This window comes from Argopecten irradians, chromosome 15 (assembly GCF_041381155.1).
Source record: "Argopecten irradians isolate NY chromosome 15, Ai_NY, whole genome shotgun sequence".
NCBI classification, from domain to species: domain Eukaryota; kingdom Metazoa; phylum Mollusca; class Bivalvia; order Pectinida; family Pectinidae; genus Argopecten; species Argopecten irradians.
Genome location: NC_091148.1, coordinates 9042247 through 9069500, shown reverse-complemented (window position 1 = coordinate 9069500; position 27254 = coordinate 9042247). Strand labels below are relative to the sequence as shown.

General features: G+C 33.3%; 1 protein-coding gene and 7 non-coding genes across 10 annotated transcripts; 7 read left to right on the top strand and 1 right to left on the bottom strand.

Moving 5' to 3' along the window:
- Positions 1-164: 164 nt before the first annotated feature.
- Positions 165-27254, bottom strand: LOC138309120 (uncharacterized). Of its 3 annotated transcripts, none has more exons than XM_069250269.1 (13): positions 26938-27254; positions 14196-14297; positions 11010-11088; positions 10703-10753; positions 10203-10396; positions 8661-8708; positions 7907-7939; positions 6865-6906; positions 5731-5784; positions 5005-5055; positions 4460-4579; positions 4070-4189; positions 165-3335 (listed from the first exon to the last, which is right to left on the bottom strand). In XM_069250269.1, the coding sequence occupies exons 2-13, from the start codon at positions 14285-14287 to the stop codon at positions 3047-3049; spliced, it is 1173 nt and encodes a 390-aa protein (XP_069106370.1). In that variant the 5' UTR covers positions 14288-14297; positions 26938-27254; the 3' UTR covers positions 165-3046. The 3 variants fall into 3 exon arrangements, with proteins under 3 accessions (XP_069106370.1, XP_069106369.1, XP_069106371.1); XM_069250268.1 differs by lacking the exon at positions 26938-27254 and adding an exon at positions 15176-15406; XM_069250270.1 differs by lacking the exons at positions 5731-5784; positions 26938-27254 and adding an exon at positions 15176-15422.
- On the top strand, positions 7368-7440 carry Trnat-cgu (transfer RNA threonine (anticodon CGU)). Its single transcript has one exon. It is a non-coding gene; the product is annotated as a tRNA-Thr (tRNA).
- On the top strand, positions 7516-7588 carry Trnat-cgu (transfer RNA threonine (anticodon CGU)). The gene has a single exon. It is a non-coding gene; the product is annotated as a tRNA-Thr (tRNA).
- Trnat-cgu (transfer RNA threonine (anticodon CGU)) lies at positions 7667-7739 on the top strand. The gene has a single exon. It is a non-coding gene; the product is annotated as a tRNA-Thr (tRNA).
- On the top strand, positions 21845-21917 carry Trnat-cgu (transfer RNA threonine (anticodon CGU)). The gene has a single exon. It is a non-coding gene; the product is annotated as a tRNA-Thr (tRNA).
- Trnat-ugu (transfer RNA threonine (anticodon UGU)) lies at positions 22812-22884 on the top strand. The gene has a single exon. It is a non-coding gene; the product is annotated as a tRNA-Thr (tRNA).
- Positions 22958-23030, top strand: Trnat-cgu (transfer RNA threonine (anticodon CGU)). The gene has a single exon. It is a non-coding gene; the product is annotated as a tRNA-Thr (tRNA).
- Positions 23104-23176, top strand: Trnat-cgu (transfer RNA threonine (anticodon CGU)). Its single transcript has one exon. It is a non-coding gene; the product is annotated as a tRNA-Thr (tRNA).

The window sequence follows — 27254 nt, the reverse complement described above, 5'->3', positions numbered from 1 at the left end:
TTGTTTTGATATATGCCGCAAAGCAAATGGGAAACTATATCCCCACTTTTTTGAGGTATCACTTATTTGGCGCAACCAAATTTTAGTGAGGCGATCTAGAACAGGTTGGCGTATTGGTGATACAAAACAGAAAAACACACAAATATAGCCTAAAGGTAGATATAACACAGAACAAAATTCAACGTCTGAAATGTATTTATTGAATGTATTAACAGTCATTCACTGCAGTTTCATCTCTATTTACATATATATTACAAATAAATCAATTAACTAAATAAATATCAACAAAATATTTACAGTAAAATACTGCAGATAAAATAAAATAAAATAAAAACAACTGATGTATCTGTCCCGTCTTTGCATATTAAAGAGAGTTATCTGCCTTTATAGCAGGAATTAGTCACGGTAATATGTGTTTGCAAGGATAATGTTAAATTTTCCGGAGAAAACGACGTTTTATCGTAACGGAGATAGCTCTGTAATGCAAAGAGAGACGGAAAAGATTAAACATTTTATTTTTATGATATAATATCGCCTCCAGACCATATATCAATATGTACAATTTCACTTATATGCTAATTAAATTCATCTCATTTATGAAAACGCATGAAGGAGATGCACAAATAATGACAAATATACATTTCCCTCAGGTTCATCAGAAATTACAAAATTTTTTACTGAAAGTCTTTAAAAGATCGAATAAAACAATAAAAAATTTATTCCAAAAATGAAATAAAGAAAACATATGATATCATGTTTTCGCTATTCGAATATTTCAAGATGAACAACAAAGTCGACCAGAACACCATGAAAGCGATAATATCAACGGCAGGAAGACTTGCTTGTTCCGCTTTTATTTAACCTTCGCAAATATTTACGCAAGAAAATACCTGTATGTGATTTGTTTTACATTTGAATACTTCACATCGTGAAAACTTTCACATCACAGAGTATTTGGAAGCTTACATGCGAATATGGCATTGAATCAATTTAATTACCCAAACAGGAAGTCATTATTTTGCTGCATTGCATTTAAAACGAAATCTAAATTTCCTTTAATCGCACATATCAAAATGTAACACCTAAAAGACTAGCATGTTTCTATATATATATATATATGATATGCTGTAAGCGTGGAAGTCTACGCGAGGGAAAATTTACACTTATTACGCGAAGATCACTTAATTGTGTGTCTTTCGCCCGCGCGTAATATCTTGTACGTGTATGAATAAAAGTTGATAAATCAATAACAATACATGGGGAAGTTTTTATGCATACAAATCGCGAAATTTACAGTTTACAGTTCTGCATTCGATGTAATCGCAAATATTCAGACACAAAAATAAGATAACATTACAAGAGATTGTGATATTCACAAGTATCTAATATCTCTTATTCAAGTACAAGTATTGCCGTGGCGAGAATAAAAAAGGTAGATAGAAACATTTTGTACATGTGCTGTGTTTGTTTTGAACTTTTTTTAAATCGAAACTAAAATATCGGATGAAGAAAAAAAAATGAAAAAAAAGTTGCACGTTACAAATTATTATCATCTGTAAAAACATGATATATTAATGAATATTAAAGGCACCGAAATCAATAAACAATGTCACTGAAAAAGAGATACAGATATACAAAATGCAATTCCTAGTTTAATGTTTTACTCAAATAACGTTGATCTTAGTTTGGAAAATTTATATAACACTTTTCTGTATTCCTTATATAATATATTTCAATAATGTGTTAGGTAAGATATAAGATGTATAGTTGTAAATATCTGGGGATATGTATATATACATCCAATATTTTAAATATTTCGGTGAAATATATTCTGCCACATGACAACGAAGCAAAATGCTACATAACACTATTGTTTTACAGCCATTATGAAAAATTAAACTAAAAATATTGATAAATTCCGCACCATTGTTTACTGTTTTAATTGATATGCAATTGCAATTTCTAACCAACAGCTGATCAAACTGTTCCGCTGTAGTAGGATTTCCGTAATGTGATCATCAAGGCAACAAATAGCCACCTGGGAATTGTGAAAACATAAACAAATATATATTGACAAATGCCTCGCTAATGTCAGTGATTTTTATTGATATTGTTGAAATTCATACAATATAGCTATACTCTAAGCCGGATTCCCGTATGATATACAACAGCAACAAAAAAAAGCGATTTGAGTAGTTCTAGACATACCCCATCACTACCGGTACGAAAGAGTTATCATTGACGTTGTACATACTGTCCACTGATAGTAGACATTTGCGGAGAGGTCACAGTGATGCCAACTTAGGACCAGTCTGTGTGTTCTCATACAAAATTACCACTTTTATCATTTGGGATTATTAAAAAATTGATTTCAACCATAAATGATATTTCACTACAAGAATCAAATCCTGATGAAATATCTGTATTTAATCACCTCTTCTAGGGAATATACCTTTTAAATTATATTTGAGTAACTCCAGCACGGGAATGTAAATGACTTGGTGTACATGCAAAAAATCAGCTATAACTTAAATACTGGTATTTTAAACTAATTAGTACATCATGATTAATCATTACATATATAGTCTAGCTATGTGTGACACAAATCTGAGATTAACCAGTTCAGAACGTTCGACTGTGGCGATTCTTGAATAAATTTCGAGATGTCATAATGAAAAGTTTAACCGGGTACAAGTAACTAGATTAAGTTGATGAGTCATCAGCGATACTATTACACATTACATCCATGGCAAATACTGCAAACCAACTCCCTATTTCGCGTGCAATTCATCGTCGCGAAATTCGCGATGACAGTGAACTCGCAAAAATGTATCTTCGCGAATGTACATACACCTTACTTATATTGATATGTAATTTCATCCACTTTTTTTAAAATATTCGCGAGATTGTATTGACATTGAAATAGCGAAGCATAGTAGTCGTAAAAGAAAGTTGGTTTTCAATACGCTTATTAAAATAAGAATATTTATTGAACCAATATAGTCTAAATGATTGGTCTAAGATCCTGTCGTCCTAGCAAAATAGCTTAATTTGCACCTGTCCGAACAGGAGACGTCGATGCTGCTCTCGGAGATGTGTTTTGAAGATGTGGTTCGTCTGATACCAGCTGATTGACGCAATCTTTTACGGCTTTTTTCGATCCAGGATTATTTTGGAGGTACGCAAAGTAGGCTTTGCGCATGCCCGACCGATTTGACGGATGGACTTCTGATAATTTGTGTAGTTTCATTAGGTAGAAATCTTTCTTTGTTTTCTTGTAATCCTCGTCAATTCGTCTTGGAGTGTCTATGTCATATTTTCGATGCATTTTTTCTCTGTAAGAGAAAATGACATTTCAAAGGTAAATATTTTTCAGCACGTATACACTGATTGTGAAACAAAAATGAATTATTAACATGTATTTATTGGTACCGCGTTTACTTAAGATGCATATTTTTATAAAATCTTGTCTCTCAAGTTATAAGACTATTACAAGTTTTCTGTTACCACTTGTAACATGATTACCTCTTGGTTGCTAGGGAAAAATACTCTTTCACACAATGGAAGATATTTGACAGCTCACACTTAATATACCACTACATCATAGGGGCATACATTCACTTAATAAAAATCTTTTATTATGGGAGAATACTTACTAATAATTGGTCTGTGATTTGAAAAAGATATATCAAGCCTCATTTATTACTTTGGCTGACAAACACTCGGCAACCCTTTCGCTGACCATCCAAAATGTTATACTAATGGATGAGCGATTACTATCTGATTGACAGTCTCATGTGAAAATCATGAGACTTACCTGAATATGGGTCTGTGATGGCAATATAGATATCTCAATCAATTTAATATTTTGCTTGACAAACACATGGCAAGCATTTCGCTGACCAGCCAAAATATTACATTAATGATGGCACAGTCCTGTCTACTTGACAGTCTAATATATATTCTAACAGGACCTAAATAAGGGTCTGAGATGTCGATATAGATATCTCAAACTTTATTTTATATTTTGGCTTGCAAAACATTGACATGTAAATTCGATCAGACGTACCTGAATCGAGGCACTCCGCTGTATGGGAACTCCTTGGTAGCGTTATCATTAACCACATCGAACTCCACTTTATGTATTTCTGGAAGTAGAATTCGCCCTCTCTCTGGAGAATAACTTCCCCTAAAACCAGAGATGGATATCATTATATAACATCAAACTCTACATTGTACATATTATAGTTGATATTTTATTTTATTATATTTGTAACGATAAGGTTTCATAACATTGCAAAAAAAAACCAGATCTTACCCAACAGTCACCTAAAATAATATATTCGGAACCCGTTTCGATAAAACACCATTCCGCAACTTTTTGTGTTCTGTGATTAAAGTATGACTTTCGACTGAAAATCTGTAAAAAAAATCGTTTTTGTTAATGTACTATGTTTACCTTGATGAGTATGTCTTGGATGACTTCTGTCTCTGCGCATGCCTACTTTGATGTTGTGAGATCGAGGTCCGCAGGGCAGCCTCGTGATAAGCTGTTCGGTATGGGCTTGTGTCTCGTCGTCTATAAGTAAGTATTGAAATGTTAATCTCTTTTCTGCTTTTTCAATCATTTTATATGTACGTAATATCAAAGGTTGAAGTCAAAACACTGTCTTTGAGGACTACTGAGAGGACTATGAAAAAGGTCTGTATAGCCAATTGGTCTTTATACACAGGTTAGTGTACGTTTTAGCAAGTAATCGTTTTATTGAGGTGGTATCTGAACCATATTTTATTGTACATGTATATTTGTTAGAAAATTATAGAAAAGAGGAGAATCTATTCCATTTGTACATACTGAATACTACATAGAGATTCAAAAATGAAAACAACAACAGGTGTAATTTGCTTTCCTCTGTCACTAATGGTGTTTGTAGCATTTCGATAAAATAACATTTGATACCACTCCATTGAAATCACTTCTGTAATCATCGCCGGGTTACTTACTTTGAATTCGCCGAAAGATTTCTGGGTAGTTTGACTTTCGTCTCTGGATCTCTGCAAGAAAAAACAAATACGGAATGTCGAAAGTCTGATAAGCAATTATATATCAGAGTTTCCTCCCTTCGCTTAACTACTTCTGAGTTCATTTACTCACAGACGGAGTGAAGCAAAGGGAGATAAATCTGATAGATCAGAAAGTCTGAAAATTGTAACGCGTCTCGTTTGTTAATATTGATTATTGAATTGCACATAAAGTTAGTCACAAAATAAATACTCATAAGAAAAAATTCAAAGGACATCCACAACATTCAAGGTAATATAAACCATTTGGTAAGCTTATTCAATAAAGTATTGGTAACAACCTGTCAATAACGACATCATCTTCAGTTCTACCTAAATAAAAATTACATCAATATATTGCGATGGTGGGTGTTCAAAAGATACTATATTACTCAATATTTCTTCACGTGAATTTCACGTGAACTGAGGCGAAACGGTGAATTTCACGTGAAAATTTTCTCAGGCAATATTTTTTCATGTTAATTTCACGTCAAATTATACGTAAGCCGAGGCAAAAAGGTGAATTTCACGTGAACATTTTCACATGAAATCCACGTGAGGAAATATTGCCCGTGTAGTGTAACACAATGGTAAAGGTGTTGAGATGATCAACATGACTTTTAAGTGAAGATATAGAAAGTGGACGTCACTGAATAATCATCAACTTACTTTTTACTTTCCTGTTGAACGTTTGCCTCGGTAACATTTTCCTCTGTTAGTTGGCTGTGAAGGTGACAGGGAAAACAGTGAAACAAAAGAAGGGCGTGTGGTTACAGGGAGGAGTGATATATTACATAAAAAATGGGATTAATTTCCGCATCACGTGATACCCAATATCGTTTGTGCGTTAGTAGTGGTGATAGAACGTATTTCTTCGTACTAATCCTGCTGAAATGACGTTTGCGCGGGATATCCATTTTAGCGTCATTCCATCACCATTAAAACAATAGTCCGCTATAAACCTTATTAGGTATCATGTGGTATGTGAATTATTTCCATTTAACTTCATAAAAATAAACCATCTTATTTTCGTATGCTATGAAATTTCGTGTTTTGGCAGCTGACTGGAATTCGCATACATACAGCGCTGCGAAAACGGTTTTGACTAAAAGTACAATCGTAACTGTAAATTGTGACATTTAACTGTCGTCGAAAAGTCGTTAAAAGTAGGAAAATAAATTGGTCTACTGTAAATGTATTAAACCGTGGCTTAAGAAAAATTGTCAAACTAGTCTAAAAGTTGTAGTGTTCGAATGCGAATGTTTGGACAAGGACTTATTCAAACCATAATTTTGCTGAGTAAAGAGATCAAAGGTGGATTGATTTTGAAACCAGCTATACACTTGTCTTGAACAGAAACGCGTAGGAAACGTTTTCATTGTTTGAAATATATATAGTTTTACCTAAGACAGTCATGACCAACGAACATTTTACTCTAAACACAACAAATTGGTTGTTCATTGATAGTTTGATACACGATTTTTTCACAACAAATAACTATGATAACACAGGTTTATAATTTTAAGCATACATTGAATTCGGAAATGTTTCAATAGTCTTTCGTTATGCGTTTGTGCAAGTCAATCCTTATTTCATCTTTTTATTTCAATTTTGGCGGTAACTGCGGCAAAATATACATGTCAAAATTAACAGGTTAGATGGGGTTCATCACATTAGAAAAGGATGGGAGTACCTTAAGTTAACCATTCATAATAATCGTAACAAGCTGATGGTACACTGTATGCAATGAATTGTAGAAGATATTAATTTACATGTTAATTGAAACCACACATTTTTTTCTACCTGTAAGACTGCGGTCGCTGCTTGCTTTGACCTTCCTCTTCGCTACAAAATAACAATTGTAATATTCATAATTAACTAGTGACCACAAACAAAAAGGTCATCATATTATATCAGCTTTGTGGAAAAAAAATAATTTGGTTATTCATAATTACATTGCGTAGATTACAAAATAGTTTATCATACATTAAGCTTTACAATGATTTTAAACTTTTCAGTGCAGACTTTATGATAACATGGAGGATTTTTAAGCAATCTTCAGAATTAGGTATTGTTTTCAATATCATGGGTAGGATGTTTGGAAATCATTTTACATTACGATATTTTGTGTAATTTTGTTAAATTATGCAGGGTTCATTAAAATCGTCAAACTGTAGTGATATTAGAAGATCATAAAAGGTTAGAAAGGTTTATAAATAGTGATATAGTAACATGTATCTGTTTTCAGAATTTTGATTTTAACAGCTTGATTGAATATTCATTACGAATACCGAGAGGTATTAACAGCCCCTATAGCTCAGTGGTTAGAGCACTGGTCTCGTAAACCAGGGGTCGTGAGTTCGACTCTCACTGGGGGCATACTTCTTAATGTTTTAGCATTTTGCATGGAAATGCTACCGTCAAAATAATAATCAGATTCAATCGATATGCATAGTCCCTATAGCTCAGTGGTTAGAGCACTGGTCTCGTAAACCAGGGGTCGTGAGTTCGACTCTCACTGGGGGCAGAATAGATATTGTTTTGGTATTTTATGAAAAATTCTCCTTAATAGAAAATCGAAATGTTCATTTTCATTTAAGATATAGCCCCTATAGCTCAGTGGTTAGAGCACTGGTCTCGTAAACCAGGGGTCGTGAGTTCGACTCTCACTGGGGGCAACCAAGATATTATTTTACCGTTTTAGGTTAAACAAACGTAATAATTATGCCCTAATATATTTCATCAGCCTCGGGAATTATCACAAAAACAAGACGCCGCGAGTTCAACTCTGACATCCTTATTTTATTTAATGATTGTTATGCTAGAGTTATATCCCTTTACTTACCCGTGTTGTGCTGTTCGTCCGGTATCTCTTCCTCTGCAATAATTAGTATTCAAACAAATATTAGCACTGTTAATACTATCTAATCAACATTTTTATCGACCTAAAATCTTACTTTTTCATTTTTCTATGATTAACTTTTTAAGTTGAACGTTACAAAACTGTCAAACACCATCGATCTCTACTATCAACCGTAGCACCTGCGTTAAATTATTCCAGAATGAAAATCATTTTGTTAGATTCCCGTCATTTCGATTCACCAGAATCCCAATCACCCATTATTATCTTCCGTAACCCAAATTCCATTAAAATACCCAAATTACTAGTTGTATGGGTTATGTATTAGTTGTTAAACGACAAAATACTACACTGTGTTTGATTTACCTTTTGTGAAAAACTACAATAAAATGAGTTAATACTAACTACGATGAACTTTTACTACGTAATACAGATTTTCTACATACAATACCGTAAAGCCGGTCATTTCCACGTGTCTAGAATTTCGCGATTTTAATGTCACACGACAAGAACAGAAATTTTAACAAAACTTTTTTTTGGCAGTTTTGACTTAAAACGAAAAGAAAAGCATGTTTTCAATAAATACGAAATTCTCACAATTTTAACTTAATACGAAAAGATGAGAAAATATATTTACCAAAGCAAATTTGTCTCGCCAAATTGCAAATATAATATCATCTCTGCGAAAATCATCAGCTATACGGTAAACTCTACTACATTTTATATTCATTAAGTATACCTTTCGGGTGACACTTTCGGCAATCTCAAATTCATGTTTTCCCAAATCCTAGAAAAAGTAATAATTAGACATTGATTAAAGTATTTCAACTCAATCAATCTGCATTCATGACCCATTGGTTTCCTGGCACGTCATATGTTTTCAATGTCACTCTACACCAAAGGTTGAAAGTAACGAGACGAGAGGAGAAGAGCATCGAATGGTAAAAAGCAGCATTTTTTCAACTTTTAATGATCATATACAACTTCGTCATATTTATAGTTTTCATTTAATAGTTATATAGAAACCTTCCATACAATTTACACAACAATATAAGTATTATTAAAAATATTTGGGATGTATTTTTGGCATTAAAAGGGTATGCTATATTCTTTATCATACAAATGGTTTCCAGTAAGATGAAAATGTGTAAATTTTAATAAAAAAAATATTACTCTTCCCCTTTCCTTCGTAGAGGTTCAAACTTTTGTAGCACTCAATGAGGAAATGTCATTTTGTTGTCCATAGAGTATATATGATATCCTCCACTTCTGACTTAATTGATATAGTGATTTCTTGATTTATTTTATCATATATGTGTTTACTGATGCATTGATATCTGCAGATGATAAGAGAGGTCTTAAAGCATCCATTAAGAGTATCAGAACTACATCAGTATACGAAACAAATAATTGTATAAGAGTAATATAAAATGCCAGATAAAGTGACAGATATTCATATTTGTTATTTAATTTATTTTCTAATTCTTTTGACTGAAAATAACGTCTTCGTTGTCATCACATCGTTTCAATTACAAGACTGAACACTCTGTATGGGCGATTTTAATGGAGCTGTTTCTTTACAAAATGACACTTTCCCGTAATGAACAAAAACAACACTTTCAAAAAAATCTGATCCACAATGTCGAGAAAACAACTGTCACCTGCACAATATTTCAACAGCAGTTACAGAAAAACTTCAATTTCAACATTTCAATAAGTGTAATGCAAACATAATACCGTGCATTGAGTTACTTTCACGAGATGCATATTGAACGAAAATTATTTTTTTTTCTACCATTGCAGACTTCAGAACGTAAACAAATAGTTCAACGATTTGTTTACATCATAATAAATATGCGTTGCAAATAACGAATCGAACATTAAATTATGTCATGAAAAAAACAGTTCAATCCTGTCAATTAATAGCGAATAAAGTTGTCATTTTTGATACTTTATTGAGCGTTCGTGAAAATTACCCGATGTTCGGTTCTTCCTCTACCAGGCAGCTCACACTATTACAAATATTTTATATACAAATATATATTACAACGTAAATAAATTGATATTTTTGTCTTTATCATTTATGTTATTGCAATGTTGCAAAGCAGTTGAGAAGATGAAGATAACGATATAAAACATGCCCCAATTTCATCATTTGACAGATTGAAACAACATGATTTGCTGCATTATGCTTCGTTTGACCTCTCAGTATATAATAATGTCCTCTGTTGTGTCAACTTTGACTCCTCTTTTAAAGAATTGACTCTTGACTAATACTGACCGTTGTCTATCGGCCGAATCATTGGTTGGAGGTCGACTTCCTCTTTGACTGGATCGGAAGTTCGAGTTCTTTGTAGAAGGCCTGCTGTCGCGTAGCTTTGGGAGGATCTCTTTCGCCATATTGAAATCCTCAAGAGGGTCCACCAGCCTTAGTGTTGTTTTCCTTGTCGATACATCGATGAGGGAGTCATCAAACTGAGGAAAAAGTTAAATAGTAAATTTAAAAAATAAAAACAATGTCCAGTTTCACGAACATTCCTTAACTTTTAAGAAATTCTATATCTTAACATTCTCCATCAGAAAGCATTAAACAGGTTTGGAAGGTTCCTTACTTTTTTATAATTCTAAAATGAGTCTGACATTCACTCTTTGAAAACAAATCAATTACGAAGCTCTGATTTCCACTTTTCTTGTCCATAATATTTTAAAAATCTGTGGTTTGTTATCAGATATCAGTATTTGTTTTCATTTTTGTGTTTGTTTTTTTCTTTTTCCACTTACGTCCTTATCTACCCAGCTGTAGGGAATTTGAGGCTGCATGTCTTCTTTTGGCTAAAACAAAGCATCAAACTCATTATTAATAGTCTACGTATATACATCTGTACATCGAGCCAATGATACTGTGTAAGAAACGAGAAAGAGTGCTAAAAATTATTAAATTCCAATTTGAAAGTAAAAACAAAGCGAATTTTTGTTCTAAAAGCGAAAATGTTATCTTCGAAAAATAAACCCTAGGGAATACTAAATGTCGTATTCTATACTTGCTACGCAATTGATGACGTAATTATGACGTATTTTATCTACTTACGCAGTTGATGACATATTCTGGCACCGACGTGTCATAATAGCCTTCCAAACTGTTCCATATAAACGGCTTATAGCCTTCTCTGAAAGTGAACATGGGATACGTCAGAAAATTAAATAATTAATAAATAGAATTTTGTTGTCGACCCTTCAAAAACAAAAAGGAGAGGTGTACAGATATTGAATAGATTTAACATAGGATAACTTACTCTGCGAAAGAAATATATCTTCGATTAACCAAAATTATAAAGAATTTAATAAAATATTGTCTTGAAGAAAGGTAAACTTGTACTTTTTGTGGATAGTTCATCAATGTATCTTCCATTGGGGACCTAATAGCCGGTCTTCGTGTAAAAGTATTATCATTCATTGAATGTGTTTTAATACAATATTTTCTTGTAAGAAGAGCAGTCCATCAATGTATCTTGCCTTGGAAACCTGACAGATTAATAGCCAATCTTATTGTAAAATTATTGCCTGACCTAAGTTTACAATTCATATTTGTGTTATCTACAAATCTAAGTCAAAGTGCTGGCTTCGACAATAAGCGCAGAACCGAAAAGAGGTTTTTTGGGGGGATCCCCTATTATTTTATCCTCTATAGGAACCGCAGAATCACACCAATATATATTTATAAAACTCCCCGAATGGACAGAAGCTTTCATTGTGATGTGAATGTTATATAGCCTGCCGGTAAGGGATTCGGTTCAGGGTGCATCAGTATCAAAAGTTGATGTGTATGTTTGACAATACATATGTAGATGTAAAATGAGTAGAGAATTTTTTCATTTTTTTTTTGCAATTCTATGAACATTTTGGTCATATTTGGCAAAGATTTCTTTACTTCTTTAACAATTCTTATTCACAGTTGTGTGAGATTAACTTCCTCAAAATTATTGATTAAATATGTACGCTTCTGAGAAGTCAAAATTTTCTTGTATTAAACTTTCTTTCCCATACAGATTTTTGGTTTGTTTGTTTGTTTGTTTGCTTAATTAACGTCCTATTAACAGCTATGGTCATGTAAGGACGGCCTCCCATGTATGCGGTGTGTTGCGTGTATGTTGTGCGAGGTGCGTGTTTCGGGAGACTGCGGTATATTCATGTTGTGTCTTCTTGTATAGTGGAACTTTTGCCCTTTTTATAGTGCTATATCACTGGAGCATGCCGCCGAAGACACCAAGCAACACACCCCACCCGGTCACATTATACTGACAACGGGCGAACCAGTCATCCCACTCCCTGTATGCTGAGCGCTAAGCAGGAGCAGAAACTACCACTGTTATAGACTTTGGTGTGTCTCGGCCAGGGGACAGAACCCAGAGCCTTCCTCACAAATTCATACTTAAAGAATAAAATGGAAGAAAAAACATATGTCCGTGTGCTCGTTTTTGAGCTATTGTCACTCATACATACCTAATTAAATATTGACTTTTATGGGACTTTTGCTGTTTTGACAATATACATCATAGAATAAAGCCATAATTTTCTGTTGAGGTGTTTGAATGGATGTCTGCATAATTTATTTTGCGGTGGTCTTCTTTAAAAATATAGCAGTTATAATTAATAAGACTCACATTTTTTTCTCAGAATAACGACATATGCTATCCCTACTACTTTTGAGCTACAAAATGCACCATATTAAGCCATTTTTGCCAGATTTAACAATCTATAGAAAAAATTCCGGTATTAAACTTTTGAAAATATTTTGCATTGCAATAAGGAAAAGATTGCTCTTTCTACATCAGGCAGAAAAATGGGGGGTCCATGTGCTTACTTTTATGCCCCATTTCAATATCTGTTATTTTTTCAATATTTTAAAGTAAAAAATAAAAGTGTTAAAATGACCATTAAATGTTAAAATGAAGTGACAAAAGCGTATCATTTCACACAGTAACGCATAATATTTTAATTTCCAAGAAATAAGTAAAGAATAACAACAAAAATTAGCTCGATACAGCTAAAAATGCTGTACAGTGATGATTTAAGTAAAATCAATTTAAGCAAAAAAATAGTAAAATTTTGACTCCACTCAAAGCGAAAAAGGGTATATTTTCAAAATGGCCGCCAAATGAGTAATTTCTTAAAATCCCCGTAGAAAAAAATCTACTAAGAATAGAAACATTTTTTTTTTAACTTTTTTGGACAAAATTTGCAACTAGCAACTTGCTATAGATATGGATAGATGGATAGATTTCATTTGAAAATCTCATAACTTTTTTTTATCTTCGTCGGAACGAGACTTCAACGTAACTGAAATCTAAGAAGAATACATTCTTAATAACCCGGCTTGAAACTGTAATTTAACCTGGACAGTGGCAAACGTTAATATTGTCGTCTATGGGAAATAATTTGTTTTGTGGTCCCTTTAGGGATAACACCTTGGTCCTTGTTGATTTCACATCATTCTCCTTAACACTTAAATGAGGAGGGATCCCAAATGTGTTTCCTTGATCGATACCTCCCACATTCATTTTAGCCTTTAGTACTCACAAGGAAATGTTTTAGAGATCTATCCTTGTTCCTGATTTATTTTATATATTTTCACCCTTTTCTACTTACTATGGGGGTCATTAGGGATCCTGCTTTGCTCCCTATTTATTCTCTATAGTTTAACCCTTCACTACTTACTTAGGAGAGTCGTTAGGGACCTCGCCCTGCTCCCTATTTATTCTCTTTTGTCTAGCAGACATATTATCTCCAGTTAAATTCAGGTCAATTTCAGGTCAAGATTTTTCCAGGCCAAATTGACCTGAAGATATATTACCTGCGTAGGAAGGACTTCAGGGATTTGTCCTCGCTCTCTATCTATTCTTTATTGATAAACAATTCACTACATACTTAAAAGGGGCTTTACGGATCTCGCCTCGCTCTTTGTCTATACTCTATTGTTTAAACCTTCAGTACATACTAAGCAGGGGTTTAGGGGATCTATCCTCGCTCTCTATCTATTCTCTATTGTTTAATCCTTCATTACCTACTTAGAAGGGGCTTTAGGGATCTCGCCTCGCTCCCTATGTAATCCCAATTGTTTAATCCTTTTACTACTTGCTATGAGGGGTCTTAGGGATCTCGCCTCGCTCCCTATCTATTCTATATAGTTTCACTCTTTAAAACTTACTATGGGGGCCTTTAGGGATATATACTGGCTCCTTGTCAATCCTGTATAGTGATATCCTTTACTACTTACTTAGGTGGAGCTTTAGGGATTTTGCCCTTTTCTTTATCTATTCCATCTTTGACCCGCTTTAGCTGGACTTTATAAGTATCCCGTAAGGGCATCCTGACGAATCTGAAGAAAAGGAAAGAGACACTATATTAAATATATGCAACTCAAAATCAAGATGTCTGTATGTCGATGTTTACTTGTTGAACATTGATGACCGATAAGCATGACATTTGAACTATCTTCATCTTATAGATATATAAATTCCATGTGAAAAATTATGTAAATTTTACGTGAAATAAAAAGTGAAATTTCACAAATAATTCTATTCGCCTGTAATTCGTATGGAATTTGTGTGAATTTCAAAGCTTCATATCAGTATCATGTAAAAAGTATAAGGTAAAATTCAAATGAAATAATATTGACTCTGTAGCGAAAGAGACACTAAACCTTCGGTTAATAAGCTGATATTTTTTCTAGAAATGTGTGCCGTTTAAAAACAGTGTGAAATAATCAGTCAACCTTTAACAAGGCCCAAACGACAAATTATATGGGACATGTGTCCCTGGTTAAGATAATAATTTGTTGAAGAATGGGTTAAGATTATATAATATTTGATATGAGGTAATTCAAGATATATTTTACATACATATGGAGCTGTTTTTTGCTTTTTGTGCTTGAGAATATGGCTTAGAGTCCGAACAGTTGAAAAAAGGAGATATATTTATATAGTTTGAAACGTAAATTATTTTCCTTCTGGAAGATGATTGTTTCAAAAATTTAATTGTGATAACATATAAATTTTTGAGTAAAACACGAAAAAAAAATCATAGTTCTGTTTATGATCATATGAATGTGTGTCAATATTCAGTTTCATTTTTGACATGTAAACATTATATTGTAAACATAGCAACAATGTTTATATACAATATTATCATCAATTACACTCAAATATAAATTTATACTACTATTACGTAAACAAATGGTAAGATACATATACTTACTGTTTTCTGTTATACATGATTCCGATTTGTTTGTTGACATAAATATTAAATATACTTATAACACATGCATTCACACCAATACCATTACATCAAATCCGGGTCATTTACGACCTTCGCATTAAAATGTAGTCCACAAAGTCAACATCATAATCCAAAATAGGTATTGTTTCTTGAATTAAAGATGATATTTCTTTCATCACCATTCAAAACTATGTCTGAATAAACTAAACATAAATTCCAATATGTCGATTTCGCGGTTACGGAAATCACTGTACGTGCCATGTAACTTAAGATTTAATAATAGAACGAAAGTTAGATCTTTATTTGTTGTCAATTATCCCTGTCTTAATCCCTTTAATACGGGGCACTAAAGCAGGGGATTATCGTCGAAATTGAATACCGCAATATTTAGAAAACTGATAAAGGTCTAATTACAATACCATCCCGTAGACAACGAATAGAAGAAATGAAATGCTGCGAAGTGGAACAAAGTTTAATGAGTTGAGAAAATAAAAAATAAAAATTCAAAAACTGAGACATAATTTCTCCTAAAACAGATTAAATCTTAAACCAGAGTCTCTCTGTTTTGGACATGTGGGCACGCATTCATTACACTCGTATCAGATTGGATTTATACGCCTTTTCTTTAAATATCCGATATTACAATTGACGGACCCGGATAAGATTTTCTCCGGACTATGCCAGGCTAATCCCTCGTTTTGACTGCGCGTTGATTGATAAATCCAGATTTACCCAAGTGTTCGAGTTAATTTTGTTGAAAATCCGTCTATGGATTAACTTTCTAAGGGATCAGTCAAGTCGCTGTGCCATGACTTTATATTTTATATTAACGAGCTTTTCACGTTGGCGATGATAGCCGTCAAAAGTTATACACAGGCTTTTTGGCTTTATAGATATTCAGACAAAACTATATATGTATTATTGACACAGTTTATATGCATATATAGAGGTGTTCGTATTTCTATAGAACCAAAAGCCTGTGATTACACATGTACATGTATACATCAGATAGATATTACGGACTATATGCGTTATCTCCCTTTATTTGATTATAATTGTTAAAACGTACTGATAATTGGGACCAGTTTACTATAGTTTATTTTCAATGTTGCATGAATTTATTTTTATGAACTCATCCAAGAAAGGTTTGTAAAAAGAGCATTCTCAATAAGATCCACGGAAATAGTTATTATTTTGAAGATGTACATTCCAAATTTTAATTTGTCTCTCGAACATAGGAAAATAATATCTTAAGTAGAGTTGGGTAGAAATATATACTAGTATTAGATATATATTATATTTTATGTATTTCTGTGTTCGGGTTGAAAGAAGCAGTTTGATTTCTGGTGTCACTGTCCAATATATCGCATACAAGAATAGAAAACACTCAATAAATGCTTAAAGTTATATGTGCCGTATTTTTTCATACTCACGAACCAAGATGAGCTTTTAATATGTTATTCATTACCAAAAATTACCAATTTTTGGAAAATTACAGTGCTTTCAATGCATAGGTTTTAATTTTAATAAGTACAAATATGAGCTGAAAATGATTTTTGGCAGTACTGCCAAAAATCATTTATTTACATCAATATTGAAGTGAAATGAGTACATACGGTGACCTTACTGTTTTCTGTTATACATGATTCCGATTTGTTTGTTGACATAAATATTAAATATACTTATAACACATGCATTCACACCAATACCATTACATCAAATCCGGGTCATTTACGACCTTCGCATTAAAATGTAGTCCACAAAGTCAACATCATAATCCAAAATAGGTATTGTTTCTTGAATTAAAGATGATATTTCTTTCATCACCATTCAAAACTATGTCTGAATAAACTAAACATAAATTCTAGATGTCGATTTCGCGGTTACGGAAATCACTGTACGTGCCATGTAACTTAAGATTTAATAATAGAACGAAAGTTAGATCTTTATTTGTTGTCAATTATTCCTGTCTTAATCCCTTTAATACGGGGCACTAAAGCAGGGGATTATCGTCGAAATTGAATACCGCAATATTTAGAAAACTGATAAAGGTCTAATTACAATACCATCCCGTAGACAACGAATAGAAGAAATGAAATGCTGCGAAGTGGAACAAAGTTTAATGAGTTGAGAAAATAAAAAATAAAAATTCAAAAACTGAGACATAATTTCTTCTAAAACAGATTAAATCTTAAACCGGAGTCTCTCTGTTTTGGACATGTGGGCACGCATTCATTACACTCGTATCAGATTGGATTTATACGCCTTTTCTTTAAATATCCGATATTACAATTGACGGACCCGGATAAGATTTTCTCCGGACTATGCCAGGCTAATCCCTCGTTTTGACTGCGCGTTGATTGATAAATCCAGATTTACCCAAGTGTTCGAGTTAATTTTGTTGAAAATCCGTCTATGGATTAACTTTCTAAGGGATCAGTCAAGTCGCTGTGCCATGACTTTATATTTTATATTAACGAGCTTTTCACGTTGGCGATGATAGCCGTCAAAAGTTATACACAGGCTTTTTGGCTTTATAGATATTCAGACAAAACTATATATGTATTAGTGACACAGTTTATATGCATATATAGAGGTGTTCGTATTTCTATAGAACCAAAAGCCTGTGATTAAAATGTACACATGTACATGTATACATCAGATAGATATCACGGACTATATGCGTTATCTCCCTTTATTTGATAATAATTGTTAAAACGTACTGATAATTGGGACCAGTTTACTATAGTTTTTTTCAATGTTGCATGAATTTATTTTTATGAACTCATCCAAGAAATGTTTGTAAAAAAAGCATCTCAATAAGATCCACGGAAATAGTTATTATTTTGAAGATGTACATTCCAAATTTTAATTTGTCTCTCGAACATAGGAAAATAATATCTTTAGTAGAGTTGGGTAGAAATATATTCTAGTATTAGATATATATTATATTTCGTATTTAATTTTCTGTGTTCGGTTGAAAGAAGCAGTTTGATTTCTGGTGTCACTGTCCAATATATCGCATACAAGAATAGAAAACACTCAATAAATGCTTAAAGTTATATGTGCCGTATTTTTTTCTACTCACGAATCAAGATGAGCTTTTAATATGTTATTCATTACCAAAAATTACCAATTTTTGGAAAATTACAGTGCTTTCAATGCATAGGTTTTAATTTTATAAGTACAAATATGAGCTGACAAAATGATTTTTGGCAGTACTGCCAAAAATCATTTATTTACATCAATATTGAAGTGAAATGAGTACATACGGTGAGACCATGAAGCCAAATTGTGGCCTACGATTTCATTACACATTTTACAATGTTTTTAGTAATTATAAAGTGACTTCTGCAGGTATGTTTTCATATTAAACATATTAAGGCATATAAAACAACAATTTTTCAGTACAAAATTTCTGTGTTATAACTAAAGTTTAAAGTCATCTGAAGCCATTTTAAAGGTTTTTACAGCTTTGTTCATCAAACCTCATGGTTTTTAATAGATTAACGAATGAAAAAAATAGCATGTCAAAATTATCGCCTAGTTACGGCACATATAACTTTGATTTGAAACTCAGAGGAAAATATAATAAATACAAATAATGAAATAAAAGAAATATGATTAAAATAAGAGTTAAAGATTCCTAAGGCGACTTGAATAAAACCGGCGCAGGGAAAACTATCCATCGTTCTCCAGTACTGACACGGGAATGTTCGGACCTTTCCGTGAACAATTATTTCTTGTGCACGGAAAGTACCGAAGTTTTCGATTGACTAACTACATGAATATATATAAATCGTCTAGTTTTCTAATAAGCTAACAGTTACAGAATAAATAACAGATTATGATGTCAGATTTTGAATAAACATTTGTATAACTTTGACATCAGTTAGACACTTTCTATTAAATGTATGACACTAAACAAATCATTTAAATCCTTATAAGTGGTTAATGTGTCAATATTTAATGTACTTTTCATCGCGCAAAATAAATATTTACTTTCAAAGGATCTATGCGGAGTGGAAAAATGGAAATATATAAAAGTTTTGAATTGGCTTTGTTGTTTGATATCAAATATTTATGGACAAATTAGTAGATATAAGAATGACGAAGCAAAATCACTGCTAGAAATGTCCCAATAATGGGACATTGTAGCTTTGATGATGCATACATTCATAACTGCTTACACACTGCTTGCAAAGTACAATGTAAGTTAATTAGAAAAGAATAAAGATGAATAAATTAAAGATGAATTAAGTTTATTTACGAATTTATTTTTCATACATTATATTTCATATTTATCAGAAATCTATCAATTTACTTTTCTTAAATCACAGTTACTTCCCCTTACATAATACCAAAAGCATACAATGTCGAGTAGTTACTAACTTGAGTCTTGAGTAGACGTCACAGCCTAGGTCTTAACCTTAAACAACCGTACGTCCAGCCAGTGTCAAGTGGTATGCTTTGGCTGTCGAGAATGAGCGACGAAATCCTTAATTATAGCATCAGCGAAATTAGGGAAAGTTAAACCAACATTTTTTAACCATGGAAGATAAAAAAAAATTTATGATTTCTGCCGGACTAAAATGTTGATATAAAGGTGATATTCCGTTTTATGATGTAAATTTATTTCCTTTTTATATTGACTTATTAAGAGACCCGATGTTTACCGTTTAAAATGTTTAATTCAGATATTATTTTTTTGTTTACAAAGCATTTAAAACGTGAGCGCTTCACCGTCGTGTTTGTGTCGAACACTTCAAAATGACTTGTCCTAAATTCAGACTACTGTTTGACCACCAGAGTGCCATTAAAGGTTAAAGACTCATTAGTTTTCCGAAACGACTTTTGACTTTTAAAATAGAAGTGTAAAACGAGTTTGATAATTTCATAGATTCGCAAAAGTTGTTAGATTGATGTTAATACTACACTTATCATCTCCTTCTGAACAATTTGATGAAAATGAATTAAATGCTAATTTTCATAACGTGGGTCGTTTTATGCTTGCCGCCGTCGTCCTAATTACCGCACGTTATTTTAGAATAAGTTGGCTTTCGCTTTTGGTGTTTTAAAGCTTATAAAATCCTTCTTCTTCATCCATCCCCCACCATGCTCCCCCTCCCGATCCCACCCCATCCATAACATTCTTTGCCTAAGTTTATAGCATGCAAATATATTGCTCAATAGAATCTGATATGATATATAACATTTTTCTGGTATATCATGGCACCAGATAAACTATAATCTTACATAATTGACATTTACAAAAATTATGCCAATTTGTCTATTTTAACAATACGTTATATTTTCCAGAATGTTTTATTTTTCAACATATAAATGCGTTATAATTTATCAAAATAGTTCAAAAAATATATGATTTAGTCCCTAAAAAACTGGACACAGAAAATTGATTCTCCTGTTAAATTCCCATAACTCACAAGGGACTCCGACCTGACCTTAATCACATGCCAAATCCTGATGTCTGTAGCCACTGTTAACAAAAAATAATGCTTATCGTTCTTGGTCGCCAGAGAAAAGTTTTACTCCTTTGACAAAAAACATAGAGTTTGTTTACCTAAATGCAAAAAAAGGAAGGAATTGCCCATGTACAAAACAGGGTTATTCGTCAAGCGGGAACCTTCGGCACTTTCCGTAAACGAGAAAATACTATGTATTCTTTGAAGAATGCCCGAGGAGTTCCGATTGAGTTATTCGTTATTGCGAACGGCGAATAACGCTCCAACTGTGTAACTTCACATTCCTTATGTAGAATCTTTACATCGCAATCATATTATTCTGCGCTTAGATACTGTAGTCAATGTAAGCTAACTGTGAGTGAGCGGTGAATGGGTACACGAGGAAACGTTAATTAAAGTGTTGATTTACAGGCATCTTGATTCAAATCGGTCAGCGTATAAAAACCGTGTAATATTTAAAGTATTAATGTGGTTTATGACAAGGGGCGGTTTTATAACTGCCACTAACATACCTTTGATCTAGAATACACAAATTTAATCGAAGTATGGACATGAATATCTTTTTCATAATTTTACTAAATTGAATTTGGTTGACGGTTCTTAATTAAATAGTTTAAATCAGTTATTAGTCGTAATGGGTTTTTTTTCTGTGTTTATGAGCAATTCCGAAAATAATAAGTTTCGTTTGTATTGATGTGAGTAATGTTTCTTAATATTGTCAAAATGAAAGCGAAAGTAAAACAGTGAATTAATAGACGTATTTCCTTACAAATTTATATTTGACCTAACTAATGATGCCTGAAAAGTAATTGTGACTGCGCTAATAGGGCTTTGATATATCATGCTTGAGTACAAATATTAAACGAAAAGATATAACGACAGTTTTTAATGAAGTATTTCGTGGTCATTGATGCACATAAATAATTTAGTACTTATTGGACCTGTACCTACTTTAATTAACTGGTATTACGAATGAACAAGACTTACTGAGAATTGATGTTCTTTTACAAACATTTTTGTTATCGTACATTTTTTGGTTGACACGCACCGATAAGTTTCTAGGGCTGACAGATATACATTTTAAAATAATTCTAGAAGAGAACAGTTAACAGTCACACCTGCTAGTAGAAATATACTAATATAGAATCTACCTAGCTGTTGTGAAGCCCCTATAGCTCAGTGGTTAGAGCACTGGTCTCGTAAACCAGGGGCCGTGAGTTCGACTCTCACTGGGGGCAACGTATTTATTTTAGTTCCTTTATATTGTAAAATGTTCATCTAATGATATACTAAATAGTCTTTGTCGGCCGGTGGCTCTCAAACTGAAGCCATGAGTCATACACCACAGATGCTATTTTTGTTGACTCCAAATGTTATTCACATCTCCATGTTCCGTTGCCTTCGCATTGCATGATCGTAAAAGGCGACTAAATTCACGACACTATATCTTATCTGTACTTTCTAACGTCTCCCTTGACAGTGCCTCAAGATCAAGAGTCGAGTGCTCGCTCAAGTGAAGAAGGCTCAGTGGTCTGTTTTCTGGCCGATATACAAATTGTAGTCGTTAAATATGGTAATTTTTTTGCCCCTGCTTAACATAATGAGAGTGGAACGACTGGTTTACCCATCATCGGTATAATGTGACCGAGTTGGATGTGCTGTTTGTTGTCATTCGTGGCAGGATTCAGTGAGCAATATAGAAAGGACACAAGTCATCACTATTGCAAGAGACGCAAAAGAAATATAAACTATTGGTCGTAATGTATTTTTCTGTGTTTATTTATAATCAACCATACTCTAATTATGTATTTGTCATAATATTACTAAACATAGATATTTATGATACCTGTTGAGTTTGTTCCTCCTTTTATTACCACGTATGACAAATGAAAGACAATTGTTTTTAACTTACGGAGAATAAATGTTCTTTATATCACATTTTTATAGTCGCACATTTTATAGTCGACCGACATGTATCGATAAGTCCGTATGGCTTTCTTTTATCTAGGACTGACTGATGTTCACTTCTTAATAGAGAACAAGAAGATGTTTTACCTAATATAGATGGCATAATACCTCATCATACCTGTTACGATAATCTGTGAAGATGGAGACTATCTAAATAATATCAAGCCCCTATAGCTCAGTGGTTAGAGCACTGGTCTTGTAAACCAGGGGTCGTGAGTTCGACTCTCACTGGGGGCATTCAAGTTAATGTTTTAGCATTTAACATGGAAATATTATCATCAAATTCTAGTTGACTTTTATCACAACTATAGCCCCTATAGCTCAGTGGTTAGAGCACTGGTCTCGTAAACCAGGGGTCGTGAGTTCGACTCTCACTGGGGGCATTCAAGTTAATGTTTTAGCATTTAACATGGAAATATTATCATCAAATTCTAGTTGACTTTCATCACAGCTAAAGCCCCTATAGCTCAGTGGTTAGAGCACTGGTCTCGTAAACCAGGGGTCGTGAGTTCGACTCTCACTGGGGGCATATTCTTTAATGTTTTAGCATTTTATCTCGAAATGTTACCACAAAATAAAGATAAGAATTTACATAAATGTATAGCTCCAATAGTTCAGTGGTAAGAGCACTGGTCTCGTAACCCAGAATGCGACTCTAATTGGGGGCAACGTAGGTATTATTTCAATTCCATAATCTTGTGAAATGCAATGTACTATAAAGTTTAGTTCATTTTCTCTTAAACTAGGGATCGTGTATCATAGACGTTATTTTAGGTGCTCAAAATGCTAATCACATCTCCATATTGAGTTACATGATCGTAAAAGGCGACTAAATTTACAGTCCTATCTGATCTTTTTCGAAACGTACTTTTCCCGCTTAACTTTAGCTCAGGAGGTGAACGTTCGTCAATGTGAATGCTCTGTGTTCTGCTCCCTGGGCGAGATACGTATACCCTTCCGTATAAAATGACAGCTTCTGCTTAGCGCTCAACATAAAGGGAGTGGGACGACTGGTTTACCCATTGTCGGCGTAATGTGACGGATGGGGTGTGATGTTTGATATCTTTGGTGACAAAGGACACGAGACCTAACTATTGCAACGGGACTCAACACAAATACATTGTATACCGCAGTCTCCCAAAACACACATACATTATAACACGCCCACCACAATCCATATAGCGGGTGTCCTCAAATGACCCTAGCTTGAATAGGGCGTAATGGCCAACGAACCGACTAATCCACCATAATTCACGTCTATATGTACCTTAGCTAAATTAACAAATTTTTGCAAATGTGTTTTCGCTCAATCCACATCGTTGTAAGTGAATATTGTCACTACTAACGATGTATCGATACTGATTATTTATTTATATTGTACCTTAGTCTGTACTTTCGTTAAACTCAAATCTATGACTCTGATTATTAGAAGTGGAACCAAGGTTAAGTCTACGATTTACAATGTTTCACGGTGTATACACAACATTAGCTGCGATATTGTACCTTTAAAGACTTTTGCGGTGGATATTGTTTTTGATCGAAAGGTATAGTAGGTCGGACACGTATACTCTAATAGAACATACATAGCTATTTGTTACATAGGATATGCATTCACAAATGCATATACATATCCATGATGTTTTATAAATCCAAAAAAACATATTACTAAAAAGGTTCCTACATTACATGAAACACTTTAAAGTTGTCTAAAAAGAACCGTCATTCCACATAATTAATATGCATTTTAAAAACAATAAAAAGCATTACCGCATAATGTGTATGGCAAATTTGATTGAATACTTTTGTTTTGAGATAAATGTGTTTGAAAGATCGGTTTGTGTTGCCCATAGGCGTAAGAGGTGTACATACTTCACACGGTTAACTCGAGATAAGAATGAATTATCTGCCACTTGAAGATCTCCTGAGCTCCTGGGAACATTTAACTTCACAATGATACAATTGATAAACAAATACGGGCGATAGATTTGTGTGGTAACATTGTAGTCGGCCGTGTGATGGTAAATATACTAAAATTTGTGATATAAGAATTGTATTGAAACACGTCTTTATAGAATATGATCATATGCATAACTGATATTATTCTGTATAATACATACTGACTTGCAGGTTAGATATGCATCATGAATACAAATAATACCGTTAGGTTTGACGCGTGCCGTTTTAAGGTTTAAATGACCTACATAGTTTAGTTGTTCGTGCAAATATTCTATACAGATTCTTTAACACCATCATGTATCGTGTTTTGATCCTATATCACAGAGGACGACGGCAGACAGATAGATGTATTGCGATATCACGTGTTATCCGATTTGTCTGTAATGATAATTTTTAATACTTAATATCCACATTTCTTAATTACTGATTCAATACATTTCATCCGCCCATGGTATTGGTTGTATAATATTGCAATATAACAGATCAAATATTTATTACACGCCATTATATTTCGACAGACTACTAATTTTTGTTCTTACATATTGTACATGTATCTACTTAACTTAGGAGGAAATCGGGTATTAAGTCAAGAGGAGTAATATTTTGAATTTTCAAAAAGAAAGGTATAATTTGAAGACCCAAGTTAAAAATGATCTGACATTTCCGCTATTGCCATGAACCCCTAATTCCTAAAAACGTAAATTACATCTGGTCATAAGGGACATTTTTGGCTTTCACAGAGAATCGCAGCCATTAAGGGCAACTGTTGTATTTGAAAATTCTAATGCTACTTGACTCAAAGGCGAAATGAGAAAGATGTTCCACCGCATGTGTATATTTAACACAAAAATTGTCTTTGTAATCAGTTCATCATTCCATAGTGACCATACTACCATGCATTTGTTGGGGTTGCAATAAGTTGTACTTTTATATTGATGTAAAATGAGAAGTTTGTTTGTTTGATTAATTTAACGTCCTATTGATAGCCAGGGTCATGTAAGGACGGCCTCCATTCTATGATGGTTATAGTGTAATGTAAGTAACTTTTGTAACTGAAGAAAAACATAAATTTGCTCTTGTTTTAATAGATAAGAATTATTATTGCTTGAATATACCGCAGTCTCCCAAAACAAGCACCTCGCACAACATACACGCAACACACCCGCATACATGGGAGGCCGTCCTTACATGACCATAGCTGTTAATCGGACGTTCATTAATCAAACAAACCATTCGTTGGCAGTATAACACATTATATACTAACGCCGTCTATGGCGGTGACGACTGTCCTTTTGACTGGTGTTCCCCTGGTTCAGGAGACATGCGGGGTATCTCCTAGTTAACAATGAATAGTCTATTACAACACTTACAAACCTATCTCGTCTCCGTGTGTCATACTGTTATGATGGTTTAGGTGAGATAGTATGACACGGCTATAACAATAGTACAATCTGTTAGAGACATTGTGACAAATGTGTAATTGTCATCATTAAAGATTACTATATGTATTCATGTCAATTAAATTTAAATAAAACACACAGTATGACAAAATTTCGAACCATGATTTTAATATCCCGTATAATCGAATTTTTATGAGATTTTTTATATATTGTTTTGCCGTTTTTCCCATTTTCAAGTTATTAAGATTATTAAGAAAAACTATCCTTTGTTTAAGAGATGATTCAGCCTTTTTATACAATATGGTAGTCATATGTGTGCATGTAGGTTTGTGTAGCAGTGTCTAGTTTATCTATAGTTTTAATGACAATGATGATCATAAATATTATGAGCTGCCGTTCTGGTTTTTTGAAAGGAAACATTCTTGGTAGTCTAGAAACGCATTCTGTTCATATGATTTTCATTAAAAAGGGAACTGTGACTTAGTTGATAATTAATATTATATGTATTGAAGTTTTCTTTTATATATGTTATATGAAACATTATCAGAATAGTATTACATGTACATTTCATGTTTTCAATGATTAAAATTTAATCCTATGATAGTTCATCATATCCTGTTAGTTCTGTACCCAACACACGTTTCCATCACCTGTCAATTTCGGGATTTCCCTTTCAAAACCATTTTGCAAATGTATTCGAACTGTTCTAAAATTCCATGCAAATTCCTTCTAGTATAAGTGAAACGAATGTAAAAATTCAATTGACGGAAAAACACTTGCACGATATTACTTTTTTTTTGCGAAAATCGCGAAAGTAAATCGCACGCTAAAGAAAGTTGATTTACAGCATATAAGATAGTTTTTATAATATACATAAATGTAAATATTGGGCATTAAACCAATATTAGTGATATATAATCTTCTTTAAACTTACCTTTCTTTATGTTAGCTAAAATTCCGAGATAAAATCCGTCCAAATGTTGAAATAAAAATCACACATTCACAATTCACCAAATTCGCACTGTGACAGTCTTATTGCATCTTTTTTACCCTGCGATGGGAATTTTTTTCTCACTTCAAATCCATAACATTAGAATTGTATCTCTCAACGTGGATTTATCTGTAGATTACGACGACCATCTTATCCTCAATCTAGTCGGCCGATAAACACAGGATAGCCAGGCCGGTTACCAAGGGATGGACCCAGTCGAGTAAGTGTCGAACCATTCAACTCCAGACCATTATTACATA